Source organism: Miniopterus natalensis, chromosome 2 (genome assembly GCF_054644295.1).
Source record: "Miniopterus natalensis isolate mMinNat1 chromosome 2, mMinNat1.hap1, whole genome shotgun sequence".
Lineage (NCBI taxonomy): Eukaryota > Metazoa > Chordata > Mammalia > Chiroptera > Miniopteridae > Miniopterus > Miniopterus natalensis.
Genome location: NC_142082.1, coordinates 74,187,878 through 74,210,201, shown reverse-complemented (window position 1 = coordinate 74,210,201; position 22,324 = coordinate 74,187,878). Strand labels below are relative to the sequence as shown.

Here is a 22,324-nt window from a genome sequence, read left to right as displayed (position 1 = left end):
ATGGTGGGCTCTGGGGAGAGGATCAGGGCTTTCATCCTGATACAAGTGGCTTGTCAAACAAACTCTATCAAACTCTAGACTGTGCATTCCAGCCCCCATCCTTCTGCCCCCAGAAGGGTACTGATAAGTATAATTTATTTTATTCCATTTCCAGTTGGGGAGGGTGTTAAGAGCTGTGTTGCTCAGACTTTAATGTGTAGAGAAAGAACCAGGGATCTTGTTAAAATGCAGATTCTAACTCAGTAGGTCTGAGATCCTGCATTTCTCACAAACACCAGCAGCAGCTACTGCTGCTGATCCACAGACCACACATTGAGTAGCAAGGTTTTAGAACAGCTTATAGATTTATGCCCTTAGCAACCAACAGACCAACCCATCCCTTGGCCCACCTGTCTAAGATAACAAGGAATTCACTTCATGAAAGGTAGAGGAGGTTGAAAAGACCACTGACTTGCAGAGCTGGGCTGCTCATTCCTTGGAGCAAGCACCAGGCTGGTCATTCATTGCTATTCCCCACCCTAATCTCATCTATAACTGGGGATCTGCCCTGCAGGGAAAACATGCATGGCCCCAACAGCTCTCCCAGACTCAGGAACTGCAGTTCAATCAAGAAAAACATTAGAGGACAGACATTGATTGATTGGATGGGGGGGAGTTAAGATTTGTTCTTAATCAGACATCGGGAAGACACACTCAACTTTGGGGAATCCTATATGCCAGGCACTTCCCTATATTAGCACTCCTCTTCTGAGCCACCCTGAAGATGAGGCTTCTTGTCCCCATCTCACAGATGAGGGGAGTAGAGTAGAAAGGGCTGTGTGACATGCTGGGCCTCCCTGACAGGCTGACACTCCCCACCTCACCTCACCAGTCGACCCTTACAGCAAGTTCAGGAGAAGATAATGATCTCACACCAACAAAGGCAGGGGTTGACGAAAATCCCCAAAGGGAAAGTTAATTAGGAATAAGTTTTTCCTTCTCATTCAGGCCCAGATATGCTTGTGTGACTGTGTACTTACTGTTCTTGTCTTGGCAGGTAGACAGTGCCATTAATGTTAATAAGGTTAATTATTATGTCGAATCAGACGCTTGTGAACACTGCTGTTCAATATTCAGGGCTGCCAAGCCACCTCTTCCCTTGATAGTATTCAATAAAGCCTGTTAAAGTAAGGCAAGCACAAATGCTGGGGATTGGCCAAGCTCTCAGGGCCAGGGCCAGACTCTTATTCTCAGTCTAAGGCAGCAACACTCAGAGACTGTTACCTGGAGGTGCTGCCACTCAGTCCCTGCAGCTCCTCTTGTCTCCTTTTCGATAACAACCAAAAGGAGCTCCCTGAGTGTTTAGTTGAATTCCCATGGGTTCTTGTTGGTCTTTCCTGAGTGGCTTTTTAAAACTTCTCTTGGCTGTGTCCATGGCAGACAGTTGGAGGACACTCAGTGTTTTTGGGATGGAGCTGAAAGAGGCCTTGCCTTTGCCAGTTGTCAGTACTGCAGTGTGATGGTGTGTGCCTGTGGGAACTACAGAAAAGAACTGCTGAGGGGACTCTCTAGCCTGGGGTCCACCGCAGATGGGCAGGTTTCTGCCAGAAATAAACCAAAGCTGGCGCAGGAGGTCTGTAGGCAGAAAGGCCCCTGAGCCTAGTGTGGATACAGGCAGTTCTAGCTGAGTGAATTCTCCACCCACCAGGAGCCCCATGGAGTCAGATTTATTACTGAACCAAAATTGGGAAGAAGTACAAAAATAGCATGTGGATCACAGAGAACATCCCTTCTCCACCTCCAAAGAGCAGAAAAAAATGAGTCACCTTTGTGCTAGCCGGTGGGTGCTCAGGCCTATCTGGATGGCCCAGCTTGAAGGGGCCAGTGTCACTCTGAAGCTGAGGCAACAGGCCCCATAATCTCCCTGGGGGCCCAATTATCAGTAAGAGCCCTTCCTCCCAGCTCTCCCTCAGGATCCACACTTTCCCAGGAGCAGGGAAGCAAGACCCAAGTTGTAATGACCAATTCCTTGATTCAGTTTGCACCCCTTCTACACTGGAGGCTTGAAGCCGCTTTCCTGGCCTGAAGAGTCACCAGGCCGTGGCTGACCTTGAGAACAAAGGTATTCACGATCTCCAATAGATTTTTTTTTAGCTCCCTGGCTCAGGGATTCGCTTCTTATGCTTTAATTTGCAATTATGAACCATACGCAATTCCAGAAACTGACAATTTTTGACAAAACTGGGAGGACATAGGAATATTTCTCAGGATTTCCAAGAGAAAATCACACTCAGAATAAATCTCTCTCAGAATAAAATCTAAAATCCCTCAGCCTACAAGGTCCTGGGTGAGCTGGCCCTACCCCTTCCCCCTTCTCCCCTCCAGCTGCCCTACTTCATGCTCACTCCTCTCCAGGCATACTGTGCCTCTTGAAGTTTGTCAAATATGTCACCCACACTCTCACTCATTTTCACCTCGGGGCCTTTGTAACTGCTAGCCTCCTGGCAGGAATGCTCTTCCCTGGCTGCCTGCCTGCTCGCTCCCTTCATTCAGGACTCACTCAAATATCCCTTTGTCAAATAAACCTTCACCAGCACCAGGAACAAACACGCACTTTCTTAAGTCAGCCACTGAAACTTACCCTTTTGTTCCTATTTTATTAATATCTTCGAGTTGAATTTTAGGAAATATGATGAATTTATTTAAAGTCTTATTGATGATGTTTGTATTTTTATTTAAAAGGGCAAGAGAAAATGTAAATCTATTTCCCTTTTTGTTTCTGTTTTTGTTTTGGTGCCTTTTCCAAACGTCTTTCCTTTTGCTGTGCCTTCCAAAAGCAAAAGCCGTGAAGATCGTCTCTCAGAGAAAACTCTGGGATAGTATATTAAATGAGCCTACTGACACAGTGGAAGTCAAGGGACTCAAAGACAGTGTAAGTTGGATGAAAGCTTGAGACCACTTTGCTTCTGTGTTGGGGCAGGTGGCCCGAGGCCAGCTGGCGCTGCCTCATGAGCCCTGGAATTCATAGCTTCACTCTGTTGTTAGCACAGCCCAAATGAGCTTTTCTTATAACAGACATAAATTTAAATGACACACATTCAATCAAAGAAGGTCTTAGAAAGCCAAATGTAGCACCCCAGGACCCAAATTTCAGAGCACCCTGCTGGTAATATGAACAAACACCCTCAAGACTGCTTTTGAACCCTGCTCACACGGCTCAGTTGGTTCGAGCATCGTGCCCTACACCAAAAGGTAGTGGGTTTGATTCCCAGTCAGGGCACATACCTAGGTTTTGGGTTCGATCTCTGGTCGGGGCACATACGGGAGGCAACCGATCGATGTTTCTATCTCTCTCTCTTCCTCACTCTCTGAAATCAGTAAAAACATATATTCTGATGAGGATTTCTTAAAAAGATTCCTTTTGAAGGCAGGAAAGCCCAAACATGCAAGTCATCTAGATCTCAAGGTAAATCATTCTGTGTAGAAACCCTTTGTAAAAATGAAGTTAGGTTCTGGAAAGATGGACTAGATGTACTTTTCCCACTAAGTACAGCTTAAAACCCTAGACATTACATATAAAATATACATAAGAAGCTTCTGAAAGGCAGAGAAAAGGCTGACCGGCTAGGGACCTGGGGACTTCAGGAACAACATGCAAGCTAGTTTCCTGAGTTTTATTTTTGCTTCACATGTCCCTGACTGAGCGCCAGCAAAGACAGCAACCCAGAAACTCCAACAAGCACGGACAGTAAAACCCCCAAGGAAAGCCTACTGTCTCTAACCAAAGGGCCAGGCACGGGGCAGCCTAGCAAGGTAGACTTTAGACGACCACCTCTGCAAGCAAATACCACAACAAACAGCGGTGAACCACCTCCCCAGATCTGTGGTCCTGCTAACACCACCCTTCAGAGAGGCACAGAATGAGGCCCGGAGAGTCAACAGGCGTCCTTTCCCCAGCTGTACCCAGTAACCAGAGATGAGATGGGAAGTCATAATAGATTGAATAAGCCTTACATCTATATGTGGTATTGTCTTTACTGCGTGAATTCCTTCCCTGCTGGTACAGCATAGTGGCTCTAATTTCCTGTAAAACCTCCGTTGATTCAGGTAGAAGCATTATTATGTGTCCTCTCCACTATGGTAAGAAACTTCTCAGGATTGTAGGTACTAACTACAGTCACAAGACTGAAATCATGTATCCCTGGGACTCAATATTAAGCAGATATATTTTTCTATACTTACAAAAGAAAAGGCAAAAATAGAAAAAAAAACTAAGATTTTTTTTTTTTAATTGGGAAATTTTCTAGTCTCAGTTCATATTTAGCCATAAATTCCTTGCTTTCCACACTTACTTCTATACATATTACAGGGTGGGGCAAAAGTAGGTTTATTGTTGTGAGTATGCAAAACGCAGAGTGTATTCTTGTATGATTATTTATTAATTATTGTATTATTTTTCATATGAACTATAAACCTACTTTTGCCCCACCTTGTGTATTAATAAAAATTGCTTTTCAAATACTGAAAAACCATATCCAAGGGAGAGAAAAGATTGCTTGACCTTAGACTCACTGCACTGGATTTACTAAGACAGGAAAGTAAATTCAGGTATTTTAGAAACACTTTTCAGGAAGAGTTGAAATCTAAAGGAATTGTTTGAATTAGAAACTGGAATTATTCAGAAACCTTCGGCATGCCTGCCCATTGAGGTTTTGCTGTGTGGGCAGAGCTGCGGTCACAGGCAACGGTGAGACATCTCCCGTGTAGCTGTGTGAGCCTCTGGATGTGAGGGTTCCCTGCGACAGGTGAGCTGTGCAGGCCAGCTCCAGTCACAAGCGCCTTGTCTGGTCATCTCAGGGGCTTGGCCTTGGTGATAGAGTATGGCAGAGAGCTGGGAGATACGCTCCCCCTGCTTCTATACCACCCTGCCCCCAAGGGTCAGAAGCTTAGGAGGACACTGAGGCAGCACCCGTGTCCCCGATACTGGCACTCTCATGATAGGCAGCTATACACCTTGGCAAAGCAGTACTTCTCCAAGCAATGTCGTCAGCAGCAGATGCTGACAAGCGGTTCCAGAGCAGGACAGGAAGAATGGAATGAATGCCACAGGCTACCTACAGCTGAGAGACTTTTGAGGCCCCTATGGGGGGATACCAGAAACCACTAGGGTACAAACTAGGGAGAAGGAGTTGAAGTCTTCCCATTTGGATCGGGGCTATCAACAGATACCTCGGTTATTCTTTTTTCTTTTTTTAATATATCTTTATTGATTTCAGAGAGAGGAAAGGAAAGGGAGAGAGAGAGAGAGATAGAAACATCAACGATGAGAGAGTCACTGATCTAGCCGCAACCCGGGCATGTGCCCTGACCGGGAATCGAACCCCGATCACTTGGATCCTAGGTCGATGCTTAACTGCTGAGCCATGCCCGGCTGGGCTCGGTTATTCTAACAATTTAATTCCTTTGCTGTTCTTGGTTCGCTTTTCTTGTTTTACTTCTATGACCACCCATGCATCACAAACTCTGCTATGCAAATTCTTTTGGTTACAAGAACCAGAGATTCACCCAGGAGGAGTCTCTGGGCATGAGAGAATTCATCCCTGGGGTGCCCGATACACCTACTGTGACGATGAGGATAGTTCTACTAGGCTGGGGAATCAAATGAGACAAACCTCACAAGGTGTCACATGTACTGGCTGAATCAAGTGGGATGACGCAGCCTAGATGGGACGAGAACTTCAAGTAGGCCCTCACATGGGTCTGTTGTCTGGTGGACTACATTGAGCACTGTATTCTCTGGTGAACAAAACATAGAATCCAAAGAGGATGGTGAGAGATCACCAGCCTGGGCAAATAGGAAATTGTTCCACCTAAGAGCAGGATTGTTAATAGTGAGGAATTTAGAAGCAAGATACCACTTAACCTCAACCTGGCTTGAAACACTGATTCCAGTGTTAAAATGTAAACTGAGGTATATTAAACATTTTGAGAGTTTATCTGAGCATATATCAATTAGAATTGGTCATCATTAAACCAGAAGTGGTTAAGAGTGCTCCACTGACAGGAGCTCGGGAGATACTTTTATAGAAAAAAGGCAGAAGCAAAACAAGGAAATTATTGATTGGCGACAGCTTAAAGCCGGCTGGCTGCTTGTGATTGGTTGTCCTTAGGATTTGATTTTTTAACCTTGAGGCATTGAGAGGCTTAGATTTGGGTTGTTTATGCAGGCCACCACAAGCTCAGAGATACCCCAAGCTAATGGCCTCCTTGTTTAATTAATTTAACACCGGCAATAAGCAAGGGAGCAAGACAGAGACTCAGAATCAGACAAGCTAGACCTGAGGCATCCCAGCTTTCCCCACAACGTAGAAAAACTGGCCAAACACAACTTTCATTCTTATATCTGTCCCAGGTCACATGTGACTCTAAATATGTTGGCCTTCCACTTACTATTAAAAACCAATAAGTTAATGGCATATTATACATTATCAGATGCTGAACAACAATAATGACAACCTCAGCTTGTAGGTGTGCAGGGCAAAATGACAGAACCATAGATTTCCTCAGTAGCAAGCCAACTTCCATCTTCTAGCAAAAGGGATCCCAAAAAAAAGAAACTCTTCTTATGCCCTGTTTCAGGAAAGCACCGAGGAGGCTGTTTGGAAAAAGGGTTTAAAGAAGAAAACGCCTGCCACCTGTGCTGCCTTAAAGAATTGCAATTAGGTTTTCAGTCCCCGGTTTCCTTGGGCCCCCATAAGTGTGTAATTAATGCATAATCTCGCCCTCACGTTGCAGCTCCTGCGTTCCAGAGCCGGGTATTTTTTAATGCTCACTTAAGTGTACAGCAAATAAAGTTTTAAAATAAAAAAAAAAAAGACCCACCTATGGGGTCAGTCCTGGTCAGCATCATGGACTTGGGATAGAATGATCAATTTTACAAAATAAAAAAGGCAGCTTGCAATGTAATTACTTTGGAAGAATCTTTAAACTCAGAATTACCCACTGCAATAACATGCCATGTGCTACATTGCTTTCCTGAAGACTGTCATTCTTCACATTGAATAAATAAGCAACCACTGGGAGGTTGGTCATTCCTGAAACTCAGAAAGCCTGTTAAGCTCTTAAAGCATGGGAGTATTTTTACTTTCTATAGTCATCTCCACATTTGGAAAAAGAGCATAATTTTTGGCCCTGGCCAGGTAGCCCAGTTGGTTAGAGCATTATCCCAATACGCCAAGGTTGCAGATTTGACAAATCTATCTCTCCCTTCCTTTCTCTCTCTAAAAATTAGTTACTTTTTTCTTAAAAAAAAAAAAAAAAAAGAGCATAATTTTATGCTCTCAAAAGATTTCTTGGTATGCTGCTGTTAAAAAAAAAATCTTGAGGGAATTGGGAAGTGAGTAGAGGTTATGATAATAATTGAAATATCTTTTAAAACAAATCTTGCTAGCCACCCTACTGCTCCCACTATTTGTGGCTTTTGAATAATAATTTGAAATCTCACCTGACACCTTTAGGAGTCAGAAAAGTGATTAATTAGTAAATCGCTAATTCTCATTTTCTGGATGTCTTATTCTGTGATCCTTTCGTAGCTTTTTAAGAGCTCCTATCACTCAGTATTTAAAACTGTGGTCAAAGAAATGGCTGCTCACAATGAACTGGAAGAGGATATTGACATTCCCCTGACTGGCCACCTGGAGAGTGAAACCAGAAGGAAACTGGTAATTCTGTAAGTGACTGGAGAGATCAAGGTATTGGTCAGTAGGTTCAGGTAAGTCAGAGGTAGCAGCAAGGAAAGTATAAATTGGGCCACCAGAGAAAAGAGAAAGGCGGGTGCCAGACAGGTCCCCTGAGTCAAAAACCGGGCATGAGCCAGGCACAGGGGCAAGGAAATCTACAAGCATGGGAGATCCAGGATAGGATCAAAGAGAGGCAATGACAGAGGTTGGAAATCCAGAGCAAGAAAAGTCTTGAAGGAACCATGAACTTGGACAAAAGTCTGGGGAGCAAGGCTCAGAGCCCAAGGCCTTTTAAGAGAGGAGACAGTCGGGGAATCAAGATGCTGGGCATCTGCCTAAGAAATTCCCTACATTTATCCTAGACTAAGCTAATGCTTTTTCAGGCTTCTTGGAGGGGAAAAGCCATAAGCTTCACTGATCTAGGAGTAATGGCCAAAGCCCCTATTTGGAGTGAAGAATGATGAAGACTGTGGCTGGCACCAAGCCTTTCTAGTTGACATTACCCCAGTCACAAAATGTTTCAGAATCTCATTTGTACATCCACCCTGTGCTGCATTTTCACTCATCCAGCTGTCAAAAACCCTTGGTGAGCAAGTGTGTTTTTCGGCCTCCCATGAGTCTATCACAAACTCTGGCAGAGGTGCCAAGGAACAGGCTGTGGGGGACGCGGTGTCCTGAATAATCTCCTTCATGAGTTGAGGCTTTTACAAAAATCGGGAAGAGAGATTGACTGCCAGCAACTTTAGCTTTGGGCTCAGTAGTGTCCTGGGGCCAGAGTCCTCTGAGGTTTCTCTAGGAAAGAGGAAGGCAAATATCCAAGCTTTCAGATCCTTGTACAGCTGCAAAAAACAAATGCCAGAAAACATCCCAGTAAGTTGTTCTACCTTATCTATGACATTCCACCCTCCATCCCTTCCTATTTAAGCCTGTTATCGAAGCTCATTCTAACCTTATTGCACTCAACAAACATTTCCTGAGCACCTACTCTGTGCTGATCTGTGTGCTGATCTTTACAGGGTATATACCCCAGAGTCTCTGCCATTAAGGAGCTACCTGGTAAGGATTCCACTAGCTTGCAAAGGTGGGCAAAGAACCAAAGGTAGAAACCTTCCCAAAAAGGCCTCTGTCTGCACCCCCTCACTGGAGTTTTAACTCTTGCATATATTTGGCATCCTCTCTTGGCCTGTGGGATGGGTCTAACCCCACCCACTCCTCAGTCCTCATTCCTTCACAGGTAATGGTAAGCTAGGTAACTGCTTCCATTCCATTCAAAGTGCTAGCAAATAAGACAAATAACATTTGGTACAAATGGGTCATGAAGAGCTCATTCTCAAGTTCCATTATTGCTTCTAAAGCAAAAATAGTAAACCTTGGTGAACTTTCTGCCAAGTGAACTAGTTCAGCACTTTCCAGCAAGGAGTATTTGCTTCCCAGGGTTGCTTGGGGTTGAATTATCATGATCTCTTTGAGGAATCTGTACCAAGAACTTAAAATCTGTCATGTCAAAGGCCTTCTTCCAGATCTAATTAAGCTGGGAAGCCCAATCCTGGCACATTCCCTTTCAAAAGTGCTCTGATCTGAGAACCGGGAAATACAGCTATCCCTGGAGGCCACCTTTATTTGGCAGGACAACAGTCCAAGCCATTGAAATGCCAAGGTGGCTTGCTTTGTGTATTGACATGAGAGGGCATTAAGGGCTTGAGTATTTTGAAAAGCTGTACCTTGATGTGGCTTTCATGGTGAGTCATTCTGAATGGGATTACTGAAAATCTTCCTACTAAATGCAAATGGCACGAACAATGTTTTTCCAAAATGTTTCCAAGTGTAACCCTCACTGGGATACATACAAGCCATAGAAAAATCAAGCTGCATGAGCTTGATTTCTAATGCTTAACTCATAGAATCGCCTTGCATTTGGATCTTTCTGCCCTGCCCTATCCCCCAAGATGACCCTTGTTAAATTTCTTTTTTAAAGTTTGGGGGGTCAGACCAGGTGCCCAGGACCCAGGTGGAAGGCCAATTAGAGGCCAGGAGGGAAGCACTGAGTCGATACCATGTGCTGTCCCTTTATTCCTGAGCTCTGACTGGAAGAAAAGCTGGGTCTGAAAGAACCATAAGCCCAACTTTCCACCTATGAAAAAGACTCAGCAAGTTCTAGCATGGTCTACACTGTGGAGCATGACATATAAACAGGAATTTATTCTCAGCTTTAAAGATAACTCACATTCCTTTTAGGTTGAAGACAAATTTGGAAAAGTACAAGGAAGTAATCCATTGGATTATGAAGAAACGTGCAAGTAAGGACTTCTCTACTATTTTCCATCTGTCACTGGCTTTCCTGTGTGTCTCACTGCCTCTCACCTTCTGCCATGTCTGTAAAGTAGGCAGAACTGCTCATTCCCTCATTTGAGCACCTATTGGTCTAGTAAGGTCTTAGCTGCCAGGGATAAAATATGGAGCAAGACGGGCATAGTCTGGGATCTCAACAGGATTACACTTTGGTGGGGGGGGGCAGGTTGGTGGGGTGATGATGATAGACAAGAAAGCAGGGAATTCATATATAGAATAGTTAAGTGATGCGGTGGGAAAGGGATGCTATGGGACCACACAGAAGGAGATCTAACTCAGATTTGGGGGACCCTGAGAAGTCATTATTAACATAAGATTTGGGAAAGAAATAGCCCCTTTACCAAATTCTGAAAGCATCTGAGGTCCAGCTATTAAGATTTGCCAATCATGGAGCTTGCCAGTTTTTTTAGTCTAATCATGGAAAGCTTGGGCCAAGAGCCTAAGCTCTCAGACTACTTAATTCAGAAACTCAAAACCCCCATATGGAATATCTTTCAGATTACCAGATCCAGCTAACATACAAATGGCAATGATAACAATGGCAGGCATAATGAATCAATCATAGTCTTTTTCTCACTGAGCCAGGACACAGCCTCAGATTCTCTCCCAAGGAAGTGCTCCTGTTTCCTAATACCACTTTATGCCCTTAACCTAACTCTTAAAAAATAATTGCTGTGGGCTAGGTACTTTTACATATGCTATCTGATTCAAGTTAATTTTCATAACCATGTGAAGTAGCATAAAGAAAGTAAAGCTCAGCCCACCTGGGTGTGGCTCAGCGGTTGAGCATCGACCTAGGATCCAGGAGATCGGGGTTCAATTCCCGGTCAGGGCACATGCCCAGATTGCGGGCTAGGCAGCCGATCAATGACACTCTCATCATTGATGTTTCTATCTCTCTCTCCCCTCCTTTCTTCTCTCTGAAATCAATAAAGATATGTTTAAAAAAAAGAAAGTAAAGCAGCTCAGAGAGGCTAAGGGACTTGCCTGAGATCACTCAGTCATTGTTTGAGCATGAGCCACATTCATGTCCAAAACCTCTCAGGACAAATCCAAGACTCATCCTCTTGGCATGTTCGATGTGTCTGGAGAAGAAAAAGTGGGGGCCTTCTAAGCCGAGGTTTCATGCCCTCAGTGGAGTTAGGAGGCTGCGACAAGGAGGAATTGCCACCTTCATTTTCTATAGTGGGAGGGTCCTGCCTTCCACCAAGACTCACACAATGGGGTACCCCCAAACAGGACAGGTTTAATAAGCAAGGCTTGTATTAGTCAGCAGTAAGATAATCAGATCTCCACATCCTCCCATGAGAATCTTAAAGTTTATGTAGAGGCCTTAACTGGGTCAATCACGTATTCAGTCCAGATGGTCTCACAACGCATTGCTTTCTCAAGGCTGCATTCTTGAAAACAGCTCCAGCTGTGGGAACGGTGGGCAGAGATTGCATTCCAAAGACAGGAGAGCGGCTGAGGAGCCTCTGATGGCCCAGGTCCAGCTCCCAGGTCAACCAGCAATCACATCCTCTTGGTGACCTCCTCCAACACTGTGTTGAACCCCAAGGGATAACTAAGCTCTCTTAACCAACCTCCTCCTAACCTAGTTGCAGACAGAACCAGGGCATCCCTTCCAGTGAAGAGCTTCCCAGCTGATAGGGTGCTAGAAGCTCCTCCCCACTGCTCTGGCCACTGCTGCTCCCACCTGTTGCCAGACATCCACCAAGAGTCACTTGAAACAGGGATTGTTCTTAAGTTGTCCTTACTAGTTTAGTTCCTTTTATCAGCTTAAAAAAATGGACAAAAAATGAAAATAAAAAGAAACTTGTTGCTAAGAAAACTGCTTTAAGAATTTCAATCATGCTTTGAATGCTTTAAGAAGACCCAATAAAAAATAACTTTTAAAAGAAAGTGCTTGGAACTAGATGTGCACCATACATAAAATATTGGAGAATATATAGAAATGTTTTTAAAATTCTATAATTCTATGCTCAAACTATTTAGAAATTGCCAAAACTGGAAATTATATATAATAAATGATGAATGTGTTTGACCAAAATGATCACAGAGTCCACCCTCAAACCGACACACAAAGCAAAGATCTTGCCCTACCTTAAAGTGGTGTGTTAATATATATTTACATTTTAAGTTTAAATCATATGTTTAAGGTGTATTTTCTTTTTTAATGACTCCCCACTTTAACTTATTTTTTCAATTAACTGAATTAGCAGCCACGCTTGTTATTGGCATGTGGCTGGTGTGTCACCCTCACATCCCAAGTCTGGGCTGGGTGGTCTTCACCATAGTATCTGGCATCTAACACTGGGCAGGCACATTGTAAACCCTTAATAAATAGCTGTTAAATGAATAAATGAATAAATAAATAAATAATAAATAAATAAATAAATAAATAAATAAATAAATAAATAAGAGCTGGAAATTCAACCTCTACATTTCTCTCTTCAAAGACTTGCTCCTTCCTGGCAGCCTTCCTTACTTGGGGGAATACGGCCCATGTCCCAAACCCCCAAACTCTCTTGAGAAATAGATCTACGTTTTCTTTCTCTTTTCTACCAAAGACTTACTCAGCCACAGAGCTCCAGAGTTGATTACTTGCTCATATTGTTTACACGACCAATCACCACAAATTGAGCAGCCCAAGAAAAAAGAAGTCAAAAAACCTGATCGTATTGTTACTCGTGAGAAGAAATTCGAAATAGATAAAGAGTGGGTAAAGAGCAACATTAAGGTAAGTGTGGCAATGCATGGTATTTTTACTTTGTGCAGGTTTTTATGGCTCAGGTGAGACACACAACCCTTCGGGGAGCTGTCAGAACCAATACACAATGTGAATACCAACAAGAAAAATGTGTTCAATATATGGAGGCACATCTGAGTACAAGGGTTATCACAGATTGACTAGGATTTTATTAGGGTTCATTGAGACTCTTCTTCCTGAAGGGCCTATATTTGGCAATTGGATGGGGTTCGGAGAAGAATAAAGAAAATATATTTTATAATATATAAGTCCCTTCTTTAATAAATTTGTAATCACATGGTGAATGGACAAATTGTGGTACATCCATACAATGGAATATTATTCAGTGCTAAAAAGAAATGAGCTATCAAGCCATAGAAAGACATGGAGGAGCCTTAAATTCATATTACTAAGTTAAGGAAACCAATCTGAAAAGACTACATACTGTGTAATTTCAACTATATAGTATTTTGATCCTTGAACAAGGTGGAGATTAGGGGCACCAATGTGCCACACAGTCAAAGATCAAGTATAACTTAAGTTGGCCCCCTACATACATGGATTCCCAACTGAAGATCAAAATTACAGTTGACCCTTGAACAACATGAGTTTGAACTGCATGGGTCTACTTATATATAAATAAGTAGACCTGCACAGTTCAAATCCATGTTTAAGGGTAAACTGTATGACATTCTGGAAAAGGCAAAACTATGGAGACAGAAAAAAGATCAGTGGTTGCCAGGGGCTTGGGAAGAGACAGGAATGAATAGGTGTGGTACAGAGGACTTTTAGGGCGGTGAAAATACTCTGTATGACACTATAAGTAAATACATGTCATTAGACATTTGTCTAAACCCCTTGAAGGCACAACACCAAGAGTGAACCCTAATGGAAACTATAGATTTTGCATGATAATGATGTACCAATGTAGGTTCATTGACTGTATAAATGTACACTGCAGTGTGGATAGTAACAGTGGTGGAAACTGTGCATGTGTGGTGGAACAGGAGATATAAGGAATCTCTGTACTTTCTGTTCAATTTTGTTGGGACCTGCTCTAAAAAAATAAAGCCTATTTTTAAAAATCAATCACAAGGAAATATTTATGAAGATGGGTACTATGGAATTATAAATGAAAACTAGTCTCAAAATATTAGTCATTCAGAGTTAGTTAATAATCAGGTCTGAAGCTCAAAAAAGAGGCATGGAAGTGGGAATTAAGAAGGTGTGATAGACTTTATGCCTTCTGTAAATATCTATTGAGAATCTACTATGCCAGGGCTTCTTCTGGGTACCAGAGATACAAGAGTAAACAAAACAAAGCCCCTGTGCCCATAAAACTTATGTTTCGTTTGAGGAGACAAACAATATACAAAAATACTGTTCAGTGCTATGCCAGGTATTGGTAGGTCATGGGGGATGAGGCGGCATAAGGAGCTCTTGAGTTGTTGAGCTGAGAGAGGCAATCTCTGAAGTGGCCTTTGAGCCTAGGCATGCATGAAATGAAGGAGTGAGCCATGTAGATACCTGGTAGAAAGGCATGCTAATCAGAGCAGGCAAGGTCTCTGTCTCAAGGACAGCTGTGAATAAGTGAGAGAGGAATAAGGAATGAGCCCAAGTGCCCAGCTCAGGTAGAGCCATGTGGGTCATAGTAAGACTCTGGATTTTATCCTGAGAATGAGGTGAAACTATTGGAAAGTCTAGAGCAGAGGATAAACATCATCTGACTTATGCTCTAGAAGAATCTTTCTGGCTGCTGTTGGAGAGTAAGGTTAAGCAGCAAGAATAAAGACAGAAAGTCCAGCTGGGGGCCAGGGCATAAATTCAGGTGAGAGGTTATGGGTATCTCTACTAAGTGGTGGCAGTAGAGGTGGCAAAAAATCAGTCTTATTTGGGATATTTTTGAAGGGAGAATCAAGAGGGCTTCCTATTGAACTGGAAGTGGGGTGTGAGAGAAAGAGAAGACAAAGAATGAATCTAAGAATTTTGGCATGAGCAACTCAGTAAACATTATGTTATCATTTACTAAATTGGAGAACACAAGGAGACTAACAGAAACTAACATTTATGTAATACCATGCAGGTTATAAAGCAGTTCCACATATAATGTAAATGTAGCTTTTCCCAACAATTCCTGTGTGATGTATGGTATTATTAATTTCACTTTACAGTTGAAGAAAGTGAGACCCAGAAGAATGTACATGACTGTCTCAAGACACTGAGCCATGTTAGTCAAGGCAATGCTCATTTGCTGCTGACACATATGATTCCCAAAGCTAAGTGGCTTAATAGCCAGCTATGAGTTTCTTGCTCATGTCACATCTGATTTGAGTCCCACGGCTCTCTGAGTGGCTCTCCTAAAGAGTGGCTTTGAGGGATCTGGGAACTTTTATCATGGGTCTCTACCATCTTGTAGTTCTTTGTGTCCAGTTGCATGGACAGGAAGTGAAGCCAAGATCCAGGCTTAAATTCCATTAACCAAAATTAGTCACATGACCTCACCTAGATGCAAAAAGACTGGGAAATGTACTCCTGTTGTGTGTCCAGCAGAAAATGAAAACAGTTTGCTCTAAGAGGAGAAGCAATCAGACATCTTCAAGTGATGAAGGTAGCATCACTTGTGGCAAAAATGTAAGAGCTAGAAACTGACACTGTCAGCCAAGGTGTGGACACTCCTGGCCTCCAGAGAAGGAATGTGAAGTTCAGTCTCCCTTCATCTCTTAGGCTTGTGTGTGGAAGGGAAATCAGTTGGACCAGTCAGAACCCCTACAGGTAAAGGAATCAAGGGAGAGCGGGAGACTCTTTAGGTTGTAATAGGCAATGAATAGTGAGGATGTTGGAAGCCCCAAGAGAAGCTCTTCAGTTTTCTCATCTACCTGGCCTCACCTCCAATCCATTAATGAAACCTTCCTTGGTTTCTTGCTCCAACCAGGCTAGTGGACTCCCTGCCCTGTCCTGCCTCAAAGCTTTTACTCCTGCAGCATCTGTCCCCCAACTAATCTTATATGTTCTCCCTGTAGCCAAGAGAAAGGTTCTTACCAAGATCTCTAGGCAAAGGATCCTTCCTAATCCACCATTCATATCAGACTGCCCAAAACTTCCATGAGGAGTGGGACATTTGGTTGTTTTTTGGTTATTACAAATGGCAATAAATTTGGAGTAGTCTGCTAAGTCAGGCAGAACACTGCTGATGTGTGTACTGGTGTTTGGGCAGAACCCCAGCCAGCCAGCCCGGAGCCAGCGGCTCCACAGCAGTCAGGGAGAGTTCATGGTCGGAGAGCAGCAGAGCAAGCTCACAGACAGCAGCTGTCTCCAGCGCAGGGTCCTGCCTGTGAGGCACCGTTTTTTTCTCTAGAAGAACTGAAGGAAGGTCCAGGGTATGTGGTCCCTTCTTTCTTATCTTTTATCTCTTAGCCTCATACCCTGTGATCAAGCAAATAGTAATGAGATTTAGGCTTTTAGATATGCCATTTATTATACAGTTATGCACCACATAACAATGCAACATGTTTGTGGTGATGCTGATATAAACAAACGTACTGTGCTGCCAGTCACATAAAAGTACAACACTTACAGTTATGATAGTAGACTGTGCCATCTATGGCTGTGTATGTGCGCTCTGAGATGTTCCCACAATAATGAAATCACTAAAAGACGCTATTCCTCAGAACATACACCTGTCATTAAGTGGCATATGACTATAATCTCTCAGTGAGAGAAAATGTAAGGATTTTACTTCTGTGACAGAGATTTTGCTTTGCCCATGGGATCCTCATCATTAGGAAAATGTCATTACGTGACAAGTGAATTTGAAAGCAGAAAGCATCTTGAGAAAGTCTGACTTTCAGATGGCTTTTGAAAATAAGACCTAAAATACAAATATCCTCTTTCATCAGTGATATCTAAAAGCTTTTTACAGGCCATCAGGAACAAACCAACCAAAGATGTTCTTTCAAGGCACTTATTTGGGTTAACAAAAAGAAGAGCAGTAATTTGTAGACTAAATGCATCAGGTGGCTGGGAGCTTAAAGGTCGGAGGCAGCCTCTTTCCACTGATGAGCCCAAAGGTTGAGGGGAGGGGCTCTTCTCTCTCTGGTAACTTTGTGTAAGTCATTAACCTCCCTTAAATGGGTACAATGATAATGCCCATTTTGTAGGGTCACTGTGTTGTGGAAGTAAAGTGGTTAATGCAATGCTGGGTATGGGGATAGAGTCAGTTACAGGATCTTCTAACCTCCCATAGTGGTTTGTACCCAGATACCCATGTTCCTGGGCATTTAAAGGCTGTGCTGTAGCCCTAGCTGGTTTGGCTCAGTGATTAGAATGTTGGCCCAAGGGCTGAAGGGTCCCTGGTTCGATTCTGACCAAGGGCACATACCTCGGTTGCAGGCTCAATGCCCAGCGCTGGTCAGGGCGCATGCGGGAGGCAATCAATTGATGTGTCTGTCTCATATCGATGTTTCTCTCTCCCTCTCTCTCTCTCTGTCCCCCCCCCCCCCTTCCACACTCTCTGAAAAAGCAATGGAAAAAATATCCTCAGGTGAGGATTTTTTTAAGAAGGCTATGCCATAGAGAGAAAGCTTCCAGAGATTCCTCAAACAGCTGCATTTGTTTCTTTTATTGTCTTAGATGTTGGCATTCTACTGCAAGCTTTCTTTTTTCTTCTCCTTTATTATTTTATTTTATTTTCATCACCATTTATCCCTCTTCCACCTCCACCCATCCCCTTAACCCCCACAATCACCACACTGCTGTGCTTGTCCATGAGTTCTTTCTCTTTTTTCTCTTTTTTGCTCAATCCCTTCACCCACCCCCCAACACCATCCCCACCAGAGCTGCCTGCCTGCTCTCCATCTATGAGCCTGTCTCTATTCTCCTTGGTAGTTCAGTTTGTTCATTAAATGCCACATATGAGTGAAACCATATGGTATTTGTCTTTCTCTGACTGGCTTATTTCTCTTAGCATAATGTTCTCCAGGTCCTTTTAAAATTTTCTTCCAAGTAATATTCCATTGTGTAAATGTACCACAGCTGTTTTATCCACTCATCTACTGATGGGCACTTGGGCTGCTTGCAAATCTTGGCTATTGTAAATAACACTGCGATGAACATAGGGGTACATATATTCTTTCAAATTAGTGTTTTGGGTTTCTTTGAATAAATTCCCAGAAGTGGAATTGCTGGGTCACAGGGCAGTTCCATTTTAAGATTTTTGAGGTAACTCCATACTGCTTTCCACAGTGGCCACACCAATTTGTATTCCCACCAACACTGCACGAGGGTTCTCTTTTCTCCACAACCTCAACAACACTTGTTGTTTGTTGATTTATTGATGATAGTCATCTGACGGGTGTAAGATGATATCTCATTGTGGTTTTGTTTTCTTTGTGTTTTTTTTAAATATATCATTATTGATTTCAGAGAGAGGAAGGGAGAGGGAGACAGAGAGAAACATCAATGATGAGAGAGTCATTGATCGGCTGCCTCCTGCATACCCTTCACTGAGGACTGAGCCCACAACCCAGACATATGCCCTGACCAAGAATGGGACTGCGATATCCTGGATCATAGGTTGATGCTCAACCACTGAGCCACACCAGCCAGGCTTGTTGTGGTTTTAATTTGCATTTCTCTGATAATTAGTGATGCCGAGTATCTTTTCGTGTGTCTATCAGCCATCTGTACATCCCCTTTGCAGAAGAGTCTATTCAGGTCCTTTGCCCATTTTTTAATTGGGATCATTTGTTTGCTATTGAGTTTCATATGGTCTTTATAAATTTTGTATATTAATCCCTTATCATATGCATTGGTGAATATGTTCTCCCATTTTGTGGTTTGTCTTTTCATTTTGTTAAAGATTTCCTTTGCTGTACAAAAGCTTTGTACTTTGATGTAGTCCCATTTGTTAATTTTTTTTTGTTTCCCTTGCCCTAGGAGATATATCAGAAAAAAATATTGCTATGAGAAATGTCTGAGATTTTACTGTCTATGTTTTCTTCTAGGATCTTTATAGTTTCAAGCCTAGCATTTAAGTCCTTAATATATTTTGAGTTTATTCTTGTGTGCAGTGTAAGAAAGTGATCTAGTTTCATTTTTTTGCACATATCTGTCCAATTTTCCCAACACCATAAAGGCATGGGTTTATTTCTGGGCTCTCCATACTGTTCCATTGATCTATATTTCTGTTTTTATGCCAGTACTATGCTGTTTTGATTACTATGGCTTTGTAGTATAGTTTGATATCAGGTAGTGTGATTCCTCCAACTTCATTCTTCTTTCTCAAGGTTGCTGTTGCTATTCAGGGTCTTTCATGGTTCCACATATATTTTTGGAATATTTGTTCTAATTCTGTAAAATATATCATTAGTATATTGATAAGAATTACATTGAATCTGTAGATGGCTTTGGGTAATATGGACATTTTAATTATGTTAATTCTTCCTATCCATGAACATAGTATATGCTTCCACTTATTTGTATCTTCTTCAATTTCTTTCTTCAGTGTCTTATAATTGTTCTGAGTACAGGCCTTTTACACCCTTTGGTTAAACTTATTTCTAGGTATATTATTCTTTTTTAAGCAATTGTGAATGGGGTTGGTTTTTTTAGTTTCCCTTTCTGATAGTTCATTACTGGTGTATAAAAATGCAGCTGATTTCTGGTTATTTATTTTGTATCCTGCTACTTTACTGAATTCATTTGTCAGTTCTAGTAGTTTTCTGGTGGCTTTTTAAGGTTCTCTATATACAGTATCATGTCATCTGCAAATAATGACAGTTTTACTTTTTCCTTTCCAATTTGGATGCCTTTCTTTTCTTCTTGTCTGAATGCTGTGACTAGAACTTCCAATATTATGTTGACTAGTAGTGGTAAAAGTGGACATCCCTGTCTTTTTCATGATCTGAGGGGAATGCTTGTAGTTTTTGCCCATTGAGTATATGATATTGGCTGTGTGTTTGTTCTATATGGCCTTTATTATGTTGAGGTATGTTCCCTCTATTTCCACTTTGCTAAGAGTTTTTATCATAAATGGGTGCTGGATTCTATCAAATGCTTTTTCTGCATCTATTGATATGATCATGTGGTTTTTATCCTTCATTTTGCTTATGTGGTGTATCACATTTATGTTTTGCGGATATTGTACCAACCTTACATTCCAGAATAAATCCCACTTGATCATGGTGTATAATCTTTTTAATGTATTGCTGGATTCATTTTGCCAATATTTTGTTGAGGATTTTAGCATCTATTTTCACCAGGGATATTGGCCTATAATTTTCTCTCTTTGTTGTGTCTTTATCTGGTTTTGGAATTAGAATAATGCTGGCCTCATAAAATGAGCTTTGGAATCTTGTCTTCTCTTGAATTTTTTGGAATAGTTTGAGAAGGATAAGTGTTAGTCCTTCTTTGAATGTTTGGTAAAATTCACCTGTGTAGCCATCTAGTCCAGGGCTTTTGTTTTTTTGGGAATTTTTTTTATTAGTTTCAATTTCACTAGTTGTAATCTGTCTATTCCAATTCTCTGATTTGCCCTGATTTATTTTGGAAATTTGTATGTTTCTAGAAATTTATACAGTTCATCTAGATTGTCCAATTTTTTGGCATATAGTTTGTTCATAATATTTTTTATAATTCTTTTCATTTCTTGGTTACTTCTCTTTCATTTCTGATTTTATTTACTTGGGTCCTCTCTCTTCTTTTTTTGATGAGTCTGGTTAGAGGTTTGTCAATCTTGTTTATCTTTTCAAAGAACCAACTCTTGGCATCATTGATTTATTTTAATCCTCACTCAAGAATATTTTTTTCCATTGCTTTTCAGAGAAAGTGGAAGGGAAAGAGAAAGTGAGAGAGAGAAACATCGATGTGAGAGACACATTGATTGGTTGCTTCCCGCATGTGCTGCAACCAGGTCTGGGGATCAAGCCTACAACCATGGTACATGCCCTTGACCAGAATCATACCTAAGACCCTCATACTCTAACCACTGAGCAAACCCAGGTAGGACTCATTGATCTTTTGTATTTTTTTTAGACTCTATTTCATTTATTTCTACTCTGATCTTTATTATTTCCTTCCTTCTACTCACTCTGAGCTTTGTTTTTTGTTCTTTTTCAAGTTCCTTTATGTATAAAGTTAAATTGTTTATTTGAGCTTTTTCTTGTTTAGGCTTGTAATGCTATGAATTTCCCTCTTAGCACTACTTTCCCTGTGTCTGACAGATTTGGGGTTGTTGTGTTCTCATTTTCATTTGTTCCAAGATATCCTTTGATTTCTACCTTGATCTCATTGTTAACCCACTCATTGTTTAATAATATGTTATTTAGCTTCATGTTTTTGTGTGTTTTTCAGTTTTCTTCTTGTGGTTGGTTTCAAGTTTCGTAGTGTTATGGTCAGAGAAGATGCTTGATATGATTTCAATATTCTTAAATTTATTGAGACTTGTTTTGTGTCCTAACATGGTCTATCCTAGAAAATGTTCCATGTACACTTGAAAAGGATTTATATTCTGCTGCTTTGGGGTGAAATGCTCTGAAGATATCAATTAAGTCCATTTGATCTAGTATGTTACTTAAGGCCACCATCTCCTTGTTGATTTTCTGTCTGGAAGATTTATTCATTGATGTCAATGGGGTGTTAAAATCCCCTACTATCACTGTATTACTGTCAATCTCTCCCTTTATGTCCATCAAGATTTGCTTTACATATTTAGGTGCTCCTATTTTGGGTAGATAAATGTTTACAAGGATTATATCCTCTTGTTGGATTGCTCATTATGTATTGTCCTTCTTTGTCTCTCACTATAGTCTTGATTTTAAAGTTTATTTTGTCAGATGTAAGTATTGCTACCCTAGTTTTTTCCCCTTCCATTTGGATGAAATATCTTTTTTCATCCTTTCACTTTTAGTCTGTGTGTATCTTTCACTCTGAAGTGAGTCTCTTGAAGACAGCATATACGTGGGTCATGTTTGCTTATCCATTCAGCTGCCTTATGTCCTTTTTTAAAAAAATCTTCACCCGAGGGTATTTTTCCCATTGCTCTTCAGAGAAAGTGGGAAGGGGGGAAGAGGGGGAGAGAGAGAGAGAGAAAGATGTAAGAGAGAGACATTGATTGGCTGCCTCCTACATAAGCCTCGAGTGGGGCCAGGGATCAAGCCTTGACAGGAATTGAACCTGAGACCCTTCAGTCTGAGGGCCAACACTCTAACCATTGAACCAAACTGGCTAGGGCTACCTTATGCCTTTTGATTGGAGCATTTAAACCATTTACATTTAAAGTGATTATTGATAGGTAAGTATTTTTTGCCATTTTATTTTTTAGATATGTTCCTATGGTTTTTCTTTTTTACTTCTCTTCCTCCTCCCTCTCCTCCTCCTCCTCCTCCTCCTCCTCCTCCTCCTTCTTCTTCTTCTTCTTCTTCTAGCAGGCCCTTTAACTTTTCTTGTAATACTAGTTCAGTGGTTACAAATTCCTTTGGCTTTTTCTTGTCTAGAAAGCACTTTATTTCTC

General features: G+C 41.6%; 1 protein-coding gene across 1 annotated transcript in view; it reads left to right on the top strand.

The window, feature by feature from the left end:
• ERICH6B (glutamate rich 6B) overlaps positions 1-22,324 on the top strand; it is a 51,111-nt gene that overhangs the window by 16,907 nt on the left and 11,880 nt on the right. Inside the window, exons 4-7 of the mRNA XM_016205375.2 lie at positions 2,817-2,911; positions 7,572-7,708; positions 9,954-10,015; positions 12,656-12,807. Of these exons, the coding sequence (XP_016060861.2) occupies positions 2,817-2,911; positions 7,572-7,708; positions 9,954-10,015; positions 12,656-12,807 (446 nt within the window). The remainder of the gene's footprint in view (positions 1-2,816; positions 2,912-7,571; positions 7,709-9,953; positions 10,016-12,655; positions 12,808-22,324) is intronic.